This window comes from Leuciscus leuciscus (assembly GCF_965113295.1).
Source record: "Leuciscus leuciscus genome assembly, chromosome: 3".
Classification (NCBI taxonomy): domain Eukaryota; kingdom Metazoa; phylum Chordata; class Actinopteri; order Cypriniformes; family Leuciscidae; genus Leuciscus; species Leuciscus leuciscus.
In genome coordinates, this window is record NC_138727.1 from 21,412,049 (window position 1) to 21,428,114 (window position 16,066).

Here is a 16,066-nt window from a genome sequence, read left to right on the forward strand (position 1 = left end):
AATAAAGGTTCTTTGAAGACCCTTTAACATCCATGGACCTTTCCATTGCAAGAATGGGTTTTTAACAAATACTTTTTAAGTATTTTTAAAAAATGTAAAGAGAGAAAAAAAATATTTTTAAATTATTCTGACCATTTTGTCATCAATTAAATATGTGCAGTGTAACCAACATTAAACACTTGCTAATTTGTGTCCATCTGCATGCTATAAAGCACTGTAAAGCTGCTTTGAAACAATCTGAATTGTAAAAAGCGCTATATAAATGAAGGTAATTATATATATATATACATACATACATATACATATTTGACTGAAAGCTTGTCACAAAAGAATATACACATAAATTCCTTAAGTAGCCTAATATAATAATTGAAAATTATTTTGGTGCTATATGAATGAGCTGATTGTTTATTCTTTCAAATTATATAATAATATGCTGTAATATTTTTCAGTAATATAAAACCAGGAGAAAAGTATAATTTGGCATGATCGGTTTTAGAAATAAATAAAAATGTATGTAGATTTAGAGCTCCGCTGGAGGAAGTATTTTAGGACATGTATATTTTAAGATTTTCTTTATTTAGAGCCTAGTGTGTTTCAATGTATTCAATGTTAAATGAAAAATAAATAAATATGATTTCCTCATTCTCTGAAAGATCCAGCAACACAAGACTCTTTTAGAAAATGTTTATATCACTGACTTAAGTAAATGTAGTAACTTAATTCAATGAAAAGTAAATGGAAGCATTTTATACTTTTACCACAGATGGAAATTATAAGAAAAGCATGTACAAAGCATATGAACACATTTCACTCAAAAAATTTTAAAAACACCTTGCTTACAAGACCATGTTTAAAAAAAAAAAAAGTAATTTGTAAACATTTTTTTCAACTTGTTGAAATAGGAACAGTCTGTACATGTGTAAATTGAGATCATTTAACATTTCAATTTACTATATTGAGGGAATCACAATAAAACAACAACAACATTTTAAATATCACAGTTGTTTTTCACAATGTTTTTCATAGTCACTTAAATCGTCTTTCCAAATGTTCCTTTGTGCCAGCTGTTCTCGCTATGGGAAAAGATCCTTGATCTTTGTTAGTTGGCAGACACAAATCTGTCCATATTACCTGAGTAAGCTGGATGCCTGATGTAGGCTCCCGAGTTTCCTACTGGACCAGAGTTATTGTATTGAACAAAAGAGCCCAGCTGTGCAGGGGAGGTTCTATCATACGGGTCCCCGACAGCATCACCAGCAATGGGAGACAAACTGGAGATGGCCACCCTCCCTGTTGGCCCGTATGCCTGGGTGCTGCCTTGTGTATATGGTACCTGAGTTTGTCCATGTCCCGGGCTGGAGTAGGCAAATGCCATGTTGTTTGAGGAGCTAGAACAGAAGGATAGCACCGTCTCCCCGCTGCAGGACTGATGTTGGAAGCCTGGTCCACCCAAACTGCAGGAGCCACTCTCAGGACTGAAACTGCGGCAAGACTGCTGAGGAATCATTTCTGCGCTTTGGCCCATCCTGCTTGGCGACCCAATGAGAGAGTTGATTCGGAAGACCCTCGACTGACTTCCGCCAAAGCTCGGAGGGGAGGCCTGGTAGTAGGCGGAAGGCAGCTGCTGTGCGTATGGCGGGCTCATGTTCGAGTAGACCGAGTTGGCGTAGGCTGAGCGTGCAATTTGGACTGGCGAGAAGACGGGAGACTCGTGCACGTACGATGAATACGTAGTGAAGTCGCTGCGTTTAAAGCGCTTTCGGCGTCTTAGAAAGCTTCCACTCTCAAACATGTCTTCAGCATTGGGGTCCAGCGCCCAATAGTTGCCTTTTCCGGGTCTACCAGGCTCTCGAGGGATCTTGATAAAACAGTCGTTGAGTGTCAAGTTATGGCGGATGGAATTCTGCCATTTCTTGGAGTTGTCTCGGTAGAAAGGAAACCTCTCTGTGATGAACTTGTAGATCCCTCCCAGAGTGAGTTTGCGGTCGGGCGAGTTGGCAATGGCCATGGAGATCAGGGCGATGTAGCTGTATGGTGGTTTGCCTCGCTGAAGGGGCCTCTTCCTCCGGCGCCCTCTTTGTGGATCTGCTCTCTGACTGTCATTCACTGGAAGAGTGGTTTCAGAGGGAGAGTCACTCTCCACTTTAACCACAGGCATGACTCTAGGTAAAATGACTCCCAACGGTAGCACAGCTTAGAAATCACGATCAGTCTGTCACAGTTTTGGATCGCTTGGTTCTTTGTCAGGAGTAACAAATGGTTTTTGCTTGCTGGATATATTTTGGTGAAAAAATACCAGTCATAATTCAGACCTTAAAATCCTCAACCAGAAATATCAGTTCCTTTGCACTTCATCTGTAACAACAGGTGTGTCCCTATGCAGAGATGCCCTTAAATCTGAGCAATTCTTGCAAGACCAAGTTTTAGAAAAATGGAAGCACTCACATAAACAGCCTTATTTGATGGTGGTGTTCAAAATGTTGAAGAGAGAAGTGAGCAGTCAATAACTGGCTGTGCTACCGAAGGAACACACAACCTGAAGAGTTATTAGCCACACCTCCTCAAGCAGGTTATCTGTCACGTGGCTAAAAGCGCATGCCTCTGCATATTTGTATATCTTTAAGTGCTGTCCAAATCGGTAACATTTATTTACTTCAACTTTTGTGGAAACAAGTACATGTACACTGTAGCCGACAAATAAAAAAATAGAAATCTATTGAATGAGTGTATTTTAATTAAAAATGATTCAATCTCAGAAAAGCCACCAAAGCACTTTTTCCCCAGACAAAAATAAAATAAAATATAAAAAAAAAAACTGAAAGATTTAAAGGTATCAACTATTTGATTACTCATCCTGTTTTTGTTTATGCTGTAGATTAATGGCTCCTATCATCTTACTTTTTCCCTACATGCAGCTCATTCTCTTTCGTGGTCCTAATTTTCTAGCTCTCCCGGCAACTAATGGAAAACAAGTCAGTTTATTTTTGTAGCAAGCAAAACAGCTTGGGATTCATTTAGGCTAAAGTGGGGCCTTATTGAGCTCTAATAGCCCTGTTTAGTGGTAACAAAAACTCCATGGCCTCCGCAGAATATATATATTTTTTCTTCAGTGCCGTGTCAGGCGGTTTCATCTGTGTGAGAAGATGTAAATATGTTATTGTAAGCCACAGTGTGTGCCTCCCTCTGTTTTAACAGAATGCAAATCTGGGTCACATTTTGGTGTGTGGGTATAGACAGGCTGATACCTGGGCCTGGTATCCTGTTTCCATGTTGGGTAGATGTTTAATAAAGAGATAAAAAAAATGCAATTGCTGGTATTGTTGCCTAGATTTTTGTGGTTTTTAAGTTGAAAATAGCCCTGTTTAAATACTGATTCTCATTGAGACTCTTTGCACTTCTTGATTTTGGCGAATTATAAAATTCTGTCCTTAAACAACCTCTCTGACCTGATCAGGTGAGCATCATGCATTATATTCAGTGGTTTGCTTCAAGCTAGTACTTAGCAAATACTCAGGCAAAACCTCTTATGTGAGAATCTGCACTTGAGGCCAAATGATGGGTCTTGAACCTGGAGAGTTTGAGAGGTTATGCCGAGATGGGTTGTTCCTCGGACAGACGCCAAGACAATGAGCCTGTCTGAAAAGGTTAAACATTACTTGGGATTACAAAGAGATTCCTCACCTGTCATCTGAGGGTAATCTCTTGTGCCCGGCGGATTTATACAGGATAATTCCTAAGGGCCCACCTTTGTGCAGTTGGCAGAAAATGCTCTAGGGATGAGTCATAAAATGTTGCTCTCCATCACATAAAGGATTTTACATTTACGAGAAAGAGTTTACCTTAATACCTCATATTTTGTTCATGCTGTCATTGACGTCATCAGAGTTTATAAAAAAAAAACCTCAAACAATTAGTCTACCAAGCACTCTTAATTCTACTCATTACAGCGTTGAATTGATTAAATACAACAGCTCTGCTTATACAATTAATAATCGTAAAGACTATTACATAATTACATTTCTCTTAAGTACATTTCTCAAGTAATTTTTTTTGAATATTTCAATATTTAAGACCTTTTCATGAAATTTGGGTGAGTAAATTTGCCACATAGCTGAATGATGCACTTTGTTAAAATCCTAATATAAGGATTCTGCAAAAAAAAAAAAAAAAAATTTAAAAGAGCATTTTCTGTACTTTTACTAACCAACTACATTTGAGAAAATGTTTGACATTGCTGCGTGGAATACTGTGTCTGATACTGCAACGCTCTTAACTTGACCTGCAACTTCAAGTGTGTAGAATGAACCAGAATAACCGGAATAATACCATCAGTGAATCTCTCTGGTCTCATTATTTTATCTCACCACCAAAAATATTCTTTACAGAAAAAAGCAATATCAGCATTTCACCTTTTGCTAAAATCAAAAACAAAAAACAGGAGGGCAGCAGTAAGCAGTACGTTAGTATTCCATTTAAAGTAGGTCTATTTGAAATGTGGCAGCTGTGCCAGAATGACAGGAATTTTAATTCTGTAGAAATCACCAGCGCTTTTCCCTGGAGTTCTGTGGGCACAGAAAAGATTGAATGACAAAGCAAACAACCAAACTTGTTTTTTTGTGTTTTTTTTACTTCTTGAGTATGTAATATGTGTATTGTTTGGAGCTGATTGTTTTGCTGATCTCTCCTGGTATTGCCTGACCTAATAATGATGATGATAATAATAATAATAATATAAACTTTTTTTTTTTTCTTTTTTTTACCTCTCTGTGGTCACACTTTAGATTAGGGTCCAATTCTCACTATTAACTAACTATTAGCTAAGACTTTTGCCTCAGTAAACACCTAATTACTGCTTATTAATAGTTAGTAAAGTAGTTGTTATGTTTAGGTATTGGGTAGGATTAAGGGATGTAGAATATGGTCATGCAGAATAAGGCATGAATATGTGCTTTATAAGTATAATAAAGAGCCAATATCCTAGTAAAATGCATGCTAATAAGCAACTAGGTAATAGTGAGAATTGGACTCTAAACTAAGGTGTTACCATTTATTTTACATACAGACTAACCTTTTCTATAATATGCTTGACATGTTGACATATATTATGTTGATTTTTAGTATGTCTGCTTCCTGAATCAAATAGACAATGGAGTTGTATAATCTGTTCAAACCGACAAGCAAGATGGAGTAAAACTTAACTAATATATTTTTTCAAAGTGTCTCCTAAAAGCATGTTGATAGCATTTATTTTTTAATTTATTTTTTAAATGATGTAAAACATTGTCAGAATTATTTTACTAGAAAATTGTTCTGCACACGTGTAGTATCAATGCGAACAGAACGTTGTTTTTTTCAAATGGTTCAAGAGGCCATCCATTGATGAATTATGTAAATCAGAGCTTTGTCATTATAAGCCATGCAAAAGCCTCTGACACCCCCTCACTCTTCAGGTGAAAAATGGAACCCCATAAAAAATAAAAAACTTCAGTAAGTAAAGTCACTTTAGACTGTTTGTGTCATGTGTAAAACACTTTATAAACTCTGTTCCTTATTGTTCATCTGTGTTATAAATTAGATCACAATCTCATCTGTAATTATTATTTCATCTAAAAAAAAACTAAAAACATCTGGTATTGAACTATGATTTGGTCATATCACTGGCCATCCGAGTCATTACTTAAAAAAAACAAAAAAAAAACATTTATTTTACAATTATCTTAACTGTAATTTGATTAGGAAAAAAGCTATAGTGGAGAGGACAGACAAATCGCGTGTTATTAGTATGTTAGCATAGCTGAAAGCCATAACCCACTAATGCTGCTGACAGTATTTGTGTGTTTTTTTCTCTTAGTGCTCCTCATGCTTACTGGTTTAGAATAATAGACATGACTCTATTATTATCATGACGCTCAGGCGTTCAGTGTATAACATGGCCACTCATTTGCTCCTGCCATGGTCCGTGTGTTTCTCAGTGCGTGTTCAGCACTTTACAAGCTGGTAAATTCAGCAGATTCTGGAGATCTTGCACATTTTTGTTGTTACTTGATCTTGAAGTAATAATGACCGTTAGCTCTATGGGTTTAAAATGGCTTTAACATATGAGTTTAATCACTGACAGCTTTTTAGGTTGGTTTTAGAAGTGTAGCAATAGTCTAGTGATGGTGGTCTAGTCTCATTCGCAGAGATGTTGTGCTTCAGAACTAGAGAGACAAGCTTTATATGCAGAAACTGCCCTTGCAAATATAATCTAGGCTACTCTAAGTCATCAAACATTACCTCAGATGTTTTCTCCTCAAGAAATTATTTCTCACTTGTTTTTAATATTTATGTAGTAACCTTTAATCAAATATTTTCTTCTTTTTTTTTTTCATATGAAACATTATTTAAATGAATCACATAAATAAAACATAAAATGTATTTTATACACTACTGGTCAGAAGTTCAAATAATTCCAACATTTTCGTTTTTTTATGTTTATATTTTTATATTCACAATAAGTCTATATTTTCACAAAGGAAGCATTTATTTGTTAAAAAATACAGTAAAACGGTTTAAAAGAACTGTTTTCTATTTTAATATATTTTAAAATGTAATTTATTCCTATTCCATTTTAATATGATTTGGTGCTCATTTATTATCACTTATTAATTGTGATTGATTATTAATAATGTTTTTTATTATCAATTATGAAAATGCTGCTTAATAATTTTTGGGGGAAATTTATTTACGCATGTATTACATTATTATTGACATTCCAACTGTCATTTACATTCCAGAGTGCTTTCTATGAGCAACAGCACAGATGAACTCCAAACACACACTTAATTACATGAACAGATGATGTTTCTCCCTGTATATGAGCATTCGAATGTTATGACATTTTTATATATATAAAAATTAAAATATCATTAAAATGCTGCTTAATTTTTTGTGGACATTTATTTACACGGATGTAATGTACATTACATTATTACTAGGCTACAGATATTTATTTGTTTGTTTATCTATTTATTTACACATCATGTGTTATGCATAAGTGTAGTCATGGATGTAAGTGTATTTGTGTACATCAACATGTATACTGTTTGCATTTAGCCCGAGTCTTGTCAGTGGCAATGCAAACTCCTAGTGCCGGTTGACTGGCTCTCAGGCCTGGCCAGTTTACATAACTGAAGCAGAATGCTGGCTCTCTCTGCTAACGTTCACTCTTTATGACTCTCCACAAGGCAGCCACCTGTCTGTATTGACACGGCCAATCAGCAGTGCTCTGTGTACTGTACATTCGCATTAGAATTACTCAGTAAAAAAAAATATATAAATTGAACAACCAGTCTGAAAAGATTTTCAGTTGAAGGTTTTTCATAAGATAAAGTCACCCCAAAGAAGGAAGTATTTTACCATGCATTTTCATTACAAACTTTTCAGTGGAGTTGTTATTCCACAGCACATATATATTCTGTTTTTGGGACTGTATGATTGCTCAAAAGCTATGTTCAGACATCAGGTAAATATAGCCCAAATCATATATATATATATATTTATTTATTTATTTATTTATTTATTTATTTATTTTTGCTCATATATGGCTCAGATCTGTTTTTCTCATGACAGTGTGAACCGCACAAACCACATGGAATCTGATATTTTCAATTCCGATTTGGGATCCAAATGTGATCCTAAATCCGATAAAGATCAGATGTTTTCCAATGCGACCGCCGTCTGAACAGTCATATCGGAATACATCTCTCAACATTTCTCACAATTCTGCGCTAATGTTAGTCAGATTTGACAGATTTTCGCTTACTTTAATGTCCTCCATGTTTACTATGACATTGTGCATCGTGGCGTGGCGTCTTTTTATCGTACTTTTGTGCATGCAGGTCAGTACAGGACTTCTGTTCACACTGGAATCTGATATAGGCCACATTTAAAACAACAATGTGAACAGCTATACAAAATATATCAGATATAAATCGGAATTGAGCTCTAAGGCTCGCAGTGTGAACGTAGCCCAAGTCATCTCTTGAAATATTGTCTTCCGATGAAGTTTTAAAATTTTTTTTTTTTTTTTTTTTCACTGAACAAATTTCAACTGAATAATTACTATATTGTATATGATATACTTTATTGTGTACTGATCGTCTTTTTAGAGCTGCTTTACAGCAAAATCTAATTCTGTCTGCATTGTTGAAACGTTATTTTCCTGTTTATCATTGTAAAGACGATTTGAAACCATCTGTTTTGAATAAAGCGCTATCCTAAAGTACCTACTCGCTATATTTGCTCTAAATGTTAAGAGATATTAATTAAACAGCCTCAAAGCATCAAGAACAAACCTCTGCAAACCCTCTTTCATGGCTTTGAGTTGGCTCCTTGTGTCTGAGAGTATACAGTGAGATGTTGGCCACCAAAGTACTTTTCCGACATTTCTGCAGACACATCTAGACTTCTGTTGGCTCAAATGCTCATTCTCTTTCCCCCTGCCTGCTTCTGAATGGGTTGCTCAATCCAGTTGTATTGTGAGTGTGAAGGTTCAATGTTCTCCATGGAATGTTCTCTCTCATTAGCGAAACTGGTTGTCTAGGAGGATAGATGTGACCACACCTCACTGGGACTCGAAGATGAAATGAAGTTCCACAGTCATCGACCTTGAGATTTATTTATTTTGTTTATTTGCCAATCATGGATATTGTTTCAAATGACAGAGTGGTGATTGAAATTGACTCCGTTCAACCGTTGGAAACCATAGGACTGATTTTTTTAGAATGTAATCCAAATATGTGTATGTGTGTATATCCCTTGCTTTATGAATTCATGCATGACGTCAAGTGTTCTGAACACCCAAAGCTCTATGTCTCTCATGAATGTCATTCAATGTCTAATCTTTCAACTCCAGCAGATTTAGTTAAGTGTTGGCAGGATTTTGGCTGTTTAACATGTTGAACCTTTTAATATAACAAACATGGTTTTGAAATCTTATTAAAACATCTTGAGCTTAACAAATAAGAAATTAAGGAAGAGAACATGTCAGCAGAAGAATCCCGATCTTACTGCTGAAGAGGAATGGGTTAGAATTTTTTTCTATCTATCTATCTATCTATCTATCTATCTATCTATCTATCTATCTATCTATCTATCTATCTATCTATCTATCTATCTATCTATCTATCTATCTATCTATCTATCTATCTATCTATCTATCTATCTATCTATCTATCTATCTATCTATCTATCTATCTATCTATCTATCTATCTATCTATCTCAAGAGAGAGAGAGGGAGATGGTTGGCATTCGGGGATGCCTGACAAAGACAAAGAAAGAAAAAAATTGCACGGTATGCAGTTCTTTTCCAGTGCCACCTGCATGTCTGTTACTGCAGGATTTGTATCTCCTCAATCACTGACACTACTGGATTACCTGTTCTTAAAGCAAAGAGCCAACGCAAGCCACATCTTGTGCATAAGTATTCAAGCTCTCACACACTTGATTTTCTTTGCTTTGTGGGATGGATTTTCCCTGTTATTACTGGCAGTAGTCTGATTGTGATTTCATGATACACTAATTTCCTGCTCTCTAAACACTGATTAACCACTCTCAAATGCTTGCCGTTCATTTTTCTGTTATTTAAAACTAAAACCTTGTTCTCCAGAAACTAGTTCTAGAAAATACTCACAGCAGCAAACATTAAAAGAACAAAAATGCCTTTTCTCAGACCCAACTACGATTCACAACATTGGTCAACTTTTGGTTCAATGGTTGGGTGAAAAGGTGTGTTATTGTCCTAGAGAGACAGGCTCACCCTGGATAGGGAAGCACTTTGACAATCAGACTAATCTCTATCAATAAACAACTCCCATCGCCTTGGGTTACACTACAGCAGGTGCATTCTGGGTTTATAATCGCATGCACGGTTTGTCTACGGGACTTTCTTTGAACACAATTTTATATTGCAAACACTTATGAGTTATTTGTCCATTTTTTTTTTTTACCAGACTACTCTTATTTTCTATTTCCTTTAAAAAATGGTTGCTTTTTGATTAATTTGGTTTAAAATCATCATATAAATGTAATATATCCATTAGCATTACCAAGCCATTACATGTCATTCCCATTCCCTCTTCGGTTTACAGAAATAATAGGAAAGTAAACACATATCACTTTGCAGTGTGATCAAAATGTTATGTGTTATGTTTGATTGCAAAAAAAACTAACAAAAAACAAACAAACATTGTCCGTGCTTTTACCTTTAAATAAAGCAGTAATTGGTCAATCATTTTTTATTTTATTTTTTGTTCTTATGCTTATTTGTGGCTGGCCCATGGCATGTCAAAGTATATGTGTATGTGGCTTCATTTGCATATACTAGTATATTTGCACAACAAATGGTGCCTTCACTGAGCTGTTTTGCATGGTGTGTGCCTGCGTCTTTAGCTGACACTGAGGGTGAACGGCTGCTTTGTTTTTTCTGAAGCTGCACCCAAATATGTGTCCACCTGTCACTCATCTCCCCACTGTATTTCTGCCAATCACATTATGTGTGTTGTGTATGTATTAAATGTGAAATTAAGTTTAAGTGGTTTAGTGCCTGGAATATAAAGAGCAATAAAGGATAAATTATTTCTGGTATATATTCCATTTAAAATTTGCCATGGGTAAGTAAGATTAATCAGATTTTTTTATTTCTTTTTTAAAAGAAATTAATACTTTTATTCAGCATGCATTAAATTGATCAAGAATGACAGAAATATTTTGTAAAAATGTAAAAGTTTTTACTATTTCAAATAAGTGCTGTTTTTGATCTTTCTATTTATCAAAGAATCCTGAAAAAAGTATCATCATTGTTATGTTGTTTGTTACTTGAGCACCAAATCAGCATAATAAAATGATTTCTGAAGGATCATGCCACACTAAAGACTGGAGAAATGATACTGAAAACTGAATTATATATATATATATATATATATATATATATATATATATATATATATATATATATATAATTGTTTGTTTAACACAACTTTGTTTAAAGGTTTCAAATAATAAAAAATAAATATTCTGTGGCATTTTTCTATATCATGTGTTGCATTTTTTTTTTATATATATATTTTAAGTAAAAAATACAATCAAATATTTATGAATATTTGTTAATTTATACCTTCAAAAAATAAATACAATTATATTTATACATTATTGTAGTGGAATATTGGGGATGAATTCTGTCCACTGTTTGCGATTAGACCCTTATCTAAATTCCTGTAAAAATTGAGACATAACACAGGATTGGACATTAGTTCATAAAATAGGCTCCAGGCCCACTTTGAGAGCATTAGAGCAGACAGCTACACTTTACCAGACACAATATTCAGCGAGGTTTCTCCGCCTTACACCCACACACATTCCTACTGCCACTTCTGGCCTTCACCCTTATCTCATGCTTTTTGTCTTCCAATTTAACTCTTACCTGGCACTCTGTGGGGTTTTTTGATGAACATCTTTAGATTATTTATTCTTTGAGTAACTAGAGGACATTTTCATTCTGTCTTTTTGTTTTCAGGCATATAGTTTAGGTCAGTTTTACTACAACAGAAATACTTGTTTAAAAAAAAACAAAAAAAACATTATCAGGCAATAAAATAAAACGTATAAAAATAATAACAAGTGATTATGTCATCGTTATTAAAATATTTATTTAGTAAGATTGTTTCCAACAAACTTTAGTCTATTGAATAGGCACATTGGTGCACTGCCACTCTAACAGTCATGTTAGCACACCTGAGCTTGTTGCAGTCTGACCTGTCTTACCGCCTCATTTGTCATCTCCAATCACAAGCTCTTTTGAGGGGAGCTGAAAGACAAGGAATTAACAGCCCTTGCTTGGTGATGAGAGCTCAGCCTGCTGTTCAAAAGAGAAAGTATGTGAGAACACCAGCAAGTTGAACATGTAAGAACACAGGCAAACACACTCTCCTCTGCCAGTCCCCTGCATCGTCCAAAGAGTGACTCATGCTGTTTGCATCAAATATTTCTGACATTTAGGCAATGGTTAGCGATACAATGTGATGACATATTTTGAAGTCACAACGCTGATTGGATGTCTTTGTCCATGTTCAGGAGAAATTTTAGATCATGATTACTAGACATTGTTATTACTAGATAATATACTCTTTGAGATCAGGTGAAATCTTTTGTGATTACAATTTTAGTGATTACAGCCTTTTGCGATTTGATAAACTCAAGTCATATCGCAATTTCAATTTTAGTTCAATTGACAGATGCTTTGTCAAAGCAATGGTGCAAAACGTAACATTAGAGACAAGTGTAAAATATTGGAAACACTTAACAATAAGGTTCCATTTGTTAACATTAGCTACTTAAGTTAACACGAAATAACTATGAAACATACTTTTACATACTTTTATTTTATTTTATTACATGTAATTTGTAATTTTATTACATTATTCAAATCAAAAGTTGTTAATCATTAGCAGACGTTTTTATCCAAAGCGAATTACAAATGAGAGCAATATGCAATCACACTAACAAAAGGGCAACAATATGCAAGTGCTGTGACCCTTCCCAGTTTAGTCTAATGCAGTACACCTAATTTTTGTTTTAATAAATATAGAATAGAAAAGAAAAGAAAGTTTTAGTATTAATAGATCAAGGGTCACAGAAAAAGATGTGAAAGATTAACAAAGATTAATCAATACTGTAACAAATGGAACACATTATCTAACTAATGAGATATTGGTAACACTTTACAATAAGGTTCATTAGTTATCATTAGTTAATGTATTAACTAACATGAACTAACCATGAGCAATACATTTGTTACTGTATTTGTTTATCTTTGTTAATGTTAGTTAATAAAAATAAAGCTGTTCATTGCTTGTTAATGTTAGTTCACAGTGCATTAACTAATGTTAACAATATTTTAATAAAGTATTAGTAAATGTTGAAATTAACATTAACAAAGATGAATAAATCCTGTATAAGTGCAGTTCATCATTAGTCCGTGCTCACTAATGTAGTTAACTAATGTTAACCATGAACGTTAATTGTAAAGCGTTACCTAAATAACTTTTGGTTCATAATGAAACTGTGGCGGGGCAGATTAGTCTGCTAACTAATGGGAAACACTGTGTCATATTAAAATGGATATCTTATAACTTAAATAATGTATATGATATATTGTATATAGAAATATAAAACATATTTATGTATTTAGTATTCAGACTAATGACCATTGTCCCAGGCAACATTGAATAAAAGGGTGATTCATCTATTCAGGGTGATTCTTTGTTTCATGTTGGGGTCCTGATCATCCTGATTTATTTTGTGGGGGGAAAAACCCTTATAAACAATTTCAGACATAAAAAATACAAGTACATTTATTAATATGTACTTTCAGCCACAGTATGCACAACAAACTCTGTTAGTCTTTGGTGTTTGCCGACACGCAGTGAGTCTGGGAACAGGATAAATGTTTACATTGTGGCTGTGCAAGAGTGAAGCATGCTGGATGGTTTGTGTTCATGAGGGGTGGGGTGGAGCATATAGGGTGGATATGATATGCCTCACTGACTGTAAGTACAGTTGTAAGATGAAGTGACACATCCCTGGCGTGCCAGTATCTGGGCGGGACACATGGAGGTGGAGGTGGAAAATATTGGCGGGAGAGAGGCAGTTGAAAGTTTTTTGTCAGAGCTATTAATATCTTAAGATCCTAGTGAATGGGTGCCAAAAAATGGAAACTCATCAAAAATAACATGAAAATCACCACAATTTGTGATTTTTCTTTCAGCAAAACACTAAAGTGTTATAGTATTCCTTTTGTAAATCATTCTCAGTAAGAAATGACTAGTTCATTTTAACAGATTGTACCAATATGCGTTTCAATTTCCATGTGGTACATTTTACCAAAAAGATACATAAAGATGCAAGATAAAAAGATGTAATTTTGACCTCTATAGTTGGCACAGAAAAAAAAAAAAGTGTATTGTGAAAAATCACATTAGCGAAACTAGCAGAATATGGTGGCGTTAATTTGGACAGATGTTTGGTAAAAAATACTCAGTCTGTTGTGGCAGCATCACCTACTGGTTTTCAAACAAAATACACACACTCCAAGTGCACCCTTAATCTGTAGTATTTATTGTAGTTGCTTGCAGGTTTTTTTTATTTTTATTTTTTATTTTTTTTGTGTGCTCAATACAAGCCTATTCATTCAGATGAGTCATGAAAATTCATGCTAAAAAAGGAGTTGATATGTAGTGCTTTACAACTAAACACTCCACCAGCACTTCAATAAATATTCAGTGTCTATTTTATATCTAATGTTAAATGCTTCAACACTGATCCAAAAATAACACATGGTACTATAGTTACATGACTATACACAAAAAGGAAATAAAACACAAAAATGACTGTACATACCTCATTGATAACCTCAGGATAACAACACAATTGAAAAATATTGGTATTTCCTGACAATACAAACTACGCTTATGTTTTTTATATATATAAAGGGGATCTTAGATTTAATAATAATAAATAATACATTAACTAAATACCTACATTTTTTTTTTAGAACATATGTACTTCTGTTTGTGGACACTTTTGACCAAATTATACATCATTTACAATCAGAAATTGCTTTATATCAGCTATCTTCAGCCTTTTTTTTTTCTTTTTTTTTTTAAATCAGCCTTTTTTGCGATGTTAAAATACTTTCTCTTATTCCAGTTTAATATGACGAGGTGCAACAACCATTTGTTGATCAATTCCCCCAAAGAACAGTTTTTCAGTGGCATAATATGGGGGAGTACCTGTCATTTCTTTACAATTTCTTTACAATTCATTGCCATTACTAGCACAGAAAAAAAGAAAACGAAAAAAACACTTCACCATCAAAACCATTAAAAGACAAATATATGAAAGAAAAGTTTAAATGCACAGTTTCATGGGTTCTGATAACATACACTCAGGCATATTTATAGTCATATATATGTACACACGCACACATTACTTCATAAAACAATTTTTAGGTTGCCTTTTAGTGACCAGTTTAACATCTATGGAATGTGAAATGGAAAGTTTGAAAAGGCCCACAGGATTCATGGACCATACAGATTGTTAAATGACCGATGTATAACACACTGTAACACAACAAATAAATTATTCAGTTTTTTTTTTTCTTTGTTGCTAAATATGAATCTATTTAAATAGTCAAATCTACCACCACTTAAAGGCTAAAATTTGTTTTAGGACATTAAACAAACAGTGGAACATTTCACACTATGAAAGAGGTTACAGTATATTTGTTTTGCAATTATTGCAATTTTAAAGAAAAAAAATATGTAAATGTTTAATACTTCAATTCAACCATTATCCTTCAAATAACGTTTCATTAATACTTTATGCTAAGAACTTAATACCAAAATAATTTGTGTTGTCTTATTTCATTGGAAATATTTTATTTTTTAAAAGAGTGTGGATAAATGTTTTGTTGCAAATGGAAACAGGCAAAAAAATAAATAAATAAAATAAAATAAAAAATAACGTCCGAACATTCAGGAGGCATAGCAGCAGGCAATGCAGAGGTCTGATCAACCTCAAGAAAGATCAAATAAATCAATATTACAATAAAGTGGTGGCATTCCAAGTCATGGAATAATATTTACGAAAGGGCACTCAAAGTTTTCATTGCTTATTTCCTATGCGCAAATACCATAACCAAGCTTTTTGTGCTGTTTGTTTTGGTTGTTTTCTCCTCTTGCAGAAGTGGTTTGATTGGTCAGGTCATGATTAGGGTACATGCATAAGACTTAGTGGGGCAAAGCTACCAGGATATCTACATAGTTGACAGGGAAGAAGCCAGAGTGCTCATTGATCTTTCCTTCATACCAGTTGTCGTCAATCTTGCTGGTTAAGGTGATGATGTCACCTTCCTTGAAGCCTAGCTCACCCTCATTTTCAGCGTCAAAATCATAAAGTGCCCGACAGCAAGGATGGTCCATTGGAGCTGAAACGGGTAAAAAAAAAATATATATCTTTAAGCAC

General features: G+C 34.2%; 2 protein-coding genes across 2 annotated transcripts in view; both read right to left on the reverse strand.

Annotated features, from left to right (window-relative positions):
* Positions 1-673: 673 nt before the first annotated feature.
* Positions 674-2,742, reverse strand: foxe1 (forkhead box E1). Its single transcript, XM_082165679.1, has one exon. It carries the CDS (start codon positions 2,159-2,161, stop codon positions 1,103-1,105), a length of 1,059 nt encoding a protein of 352 aa, XP_082021805.1. The 5' UTR covers positions 2,162-2,742; the 3' UTR covers positions 674-1,102.
* Positions 2,743-14,137: 11,395 nt separating this feature from the next.
* Positions 14,138-16,066, reverse strand: part of sh3gl2a (SH3 domain containing GRB2 like 2a, endophilin A1) — a 45,970-nt gene continuing 44,041 nt past the window's right edge. Inside the window, exon 9 of the mRNA XM_082165676.1 lies at positions 14,138-16,028. Coding sequence (XP_082021802.1) covers positions 15,832-16,028 — 197 coding nt within the window. The 3' untranslated portion in view covers positions 14,138-15,831. The remainder of the gene's footprint in view (positions 16,029-16,066) is intronic.

Coding starts and splice junctions, on each gene's coding strand:
- foxe1 (XM_082165679.1), bottom strand. CDS start 2,161: ATGCCTGTGGTTAAAGTGGAGAGTGACTCTCCCTCTGAAACCACTCTT.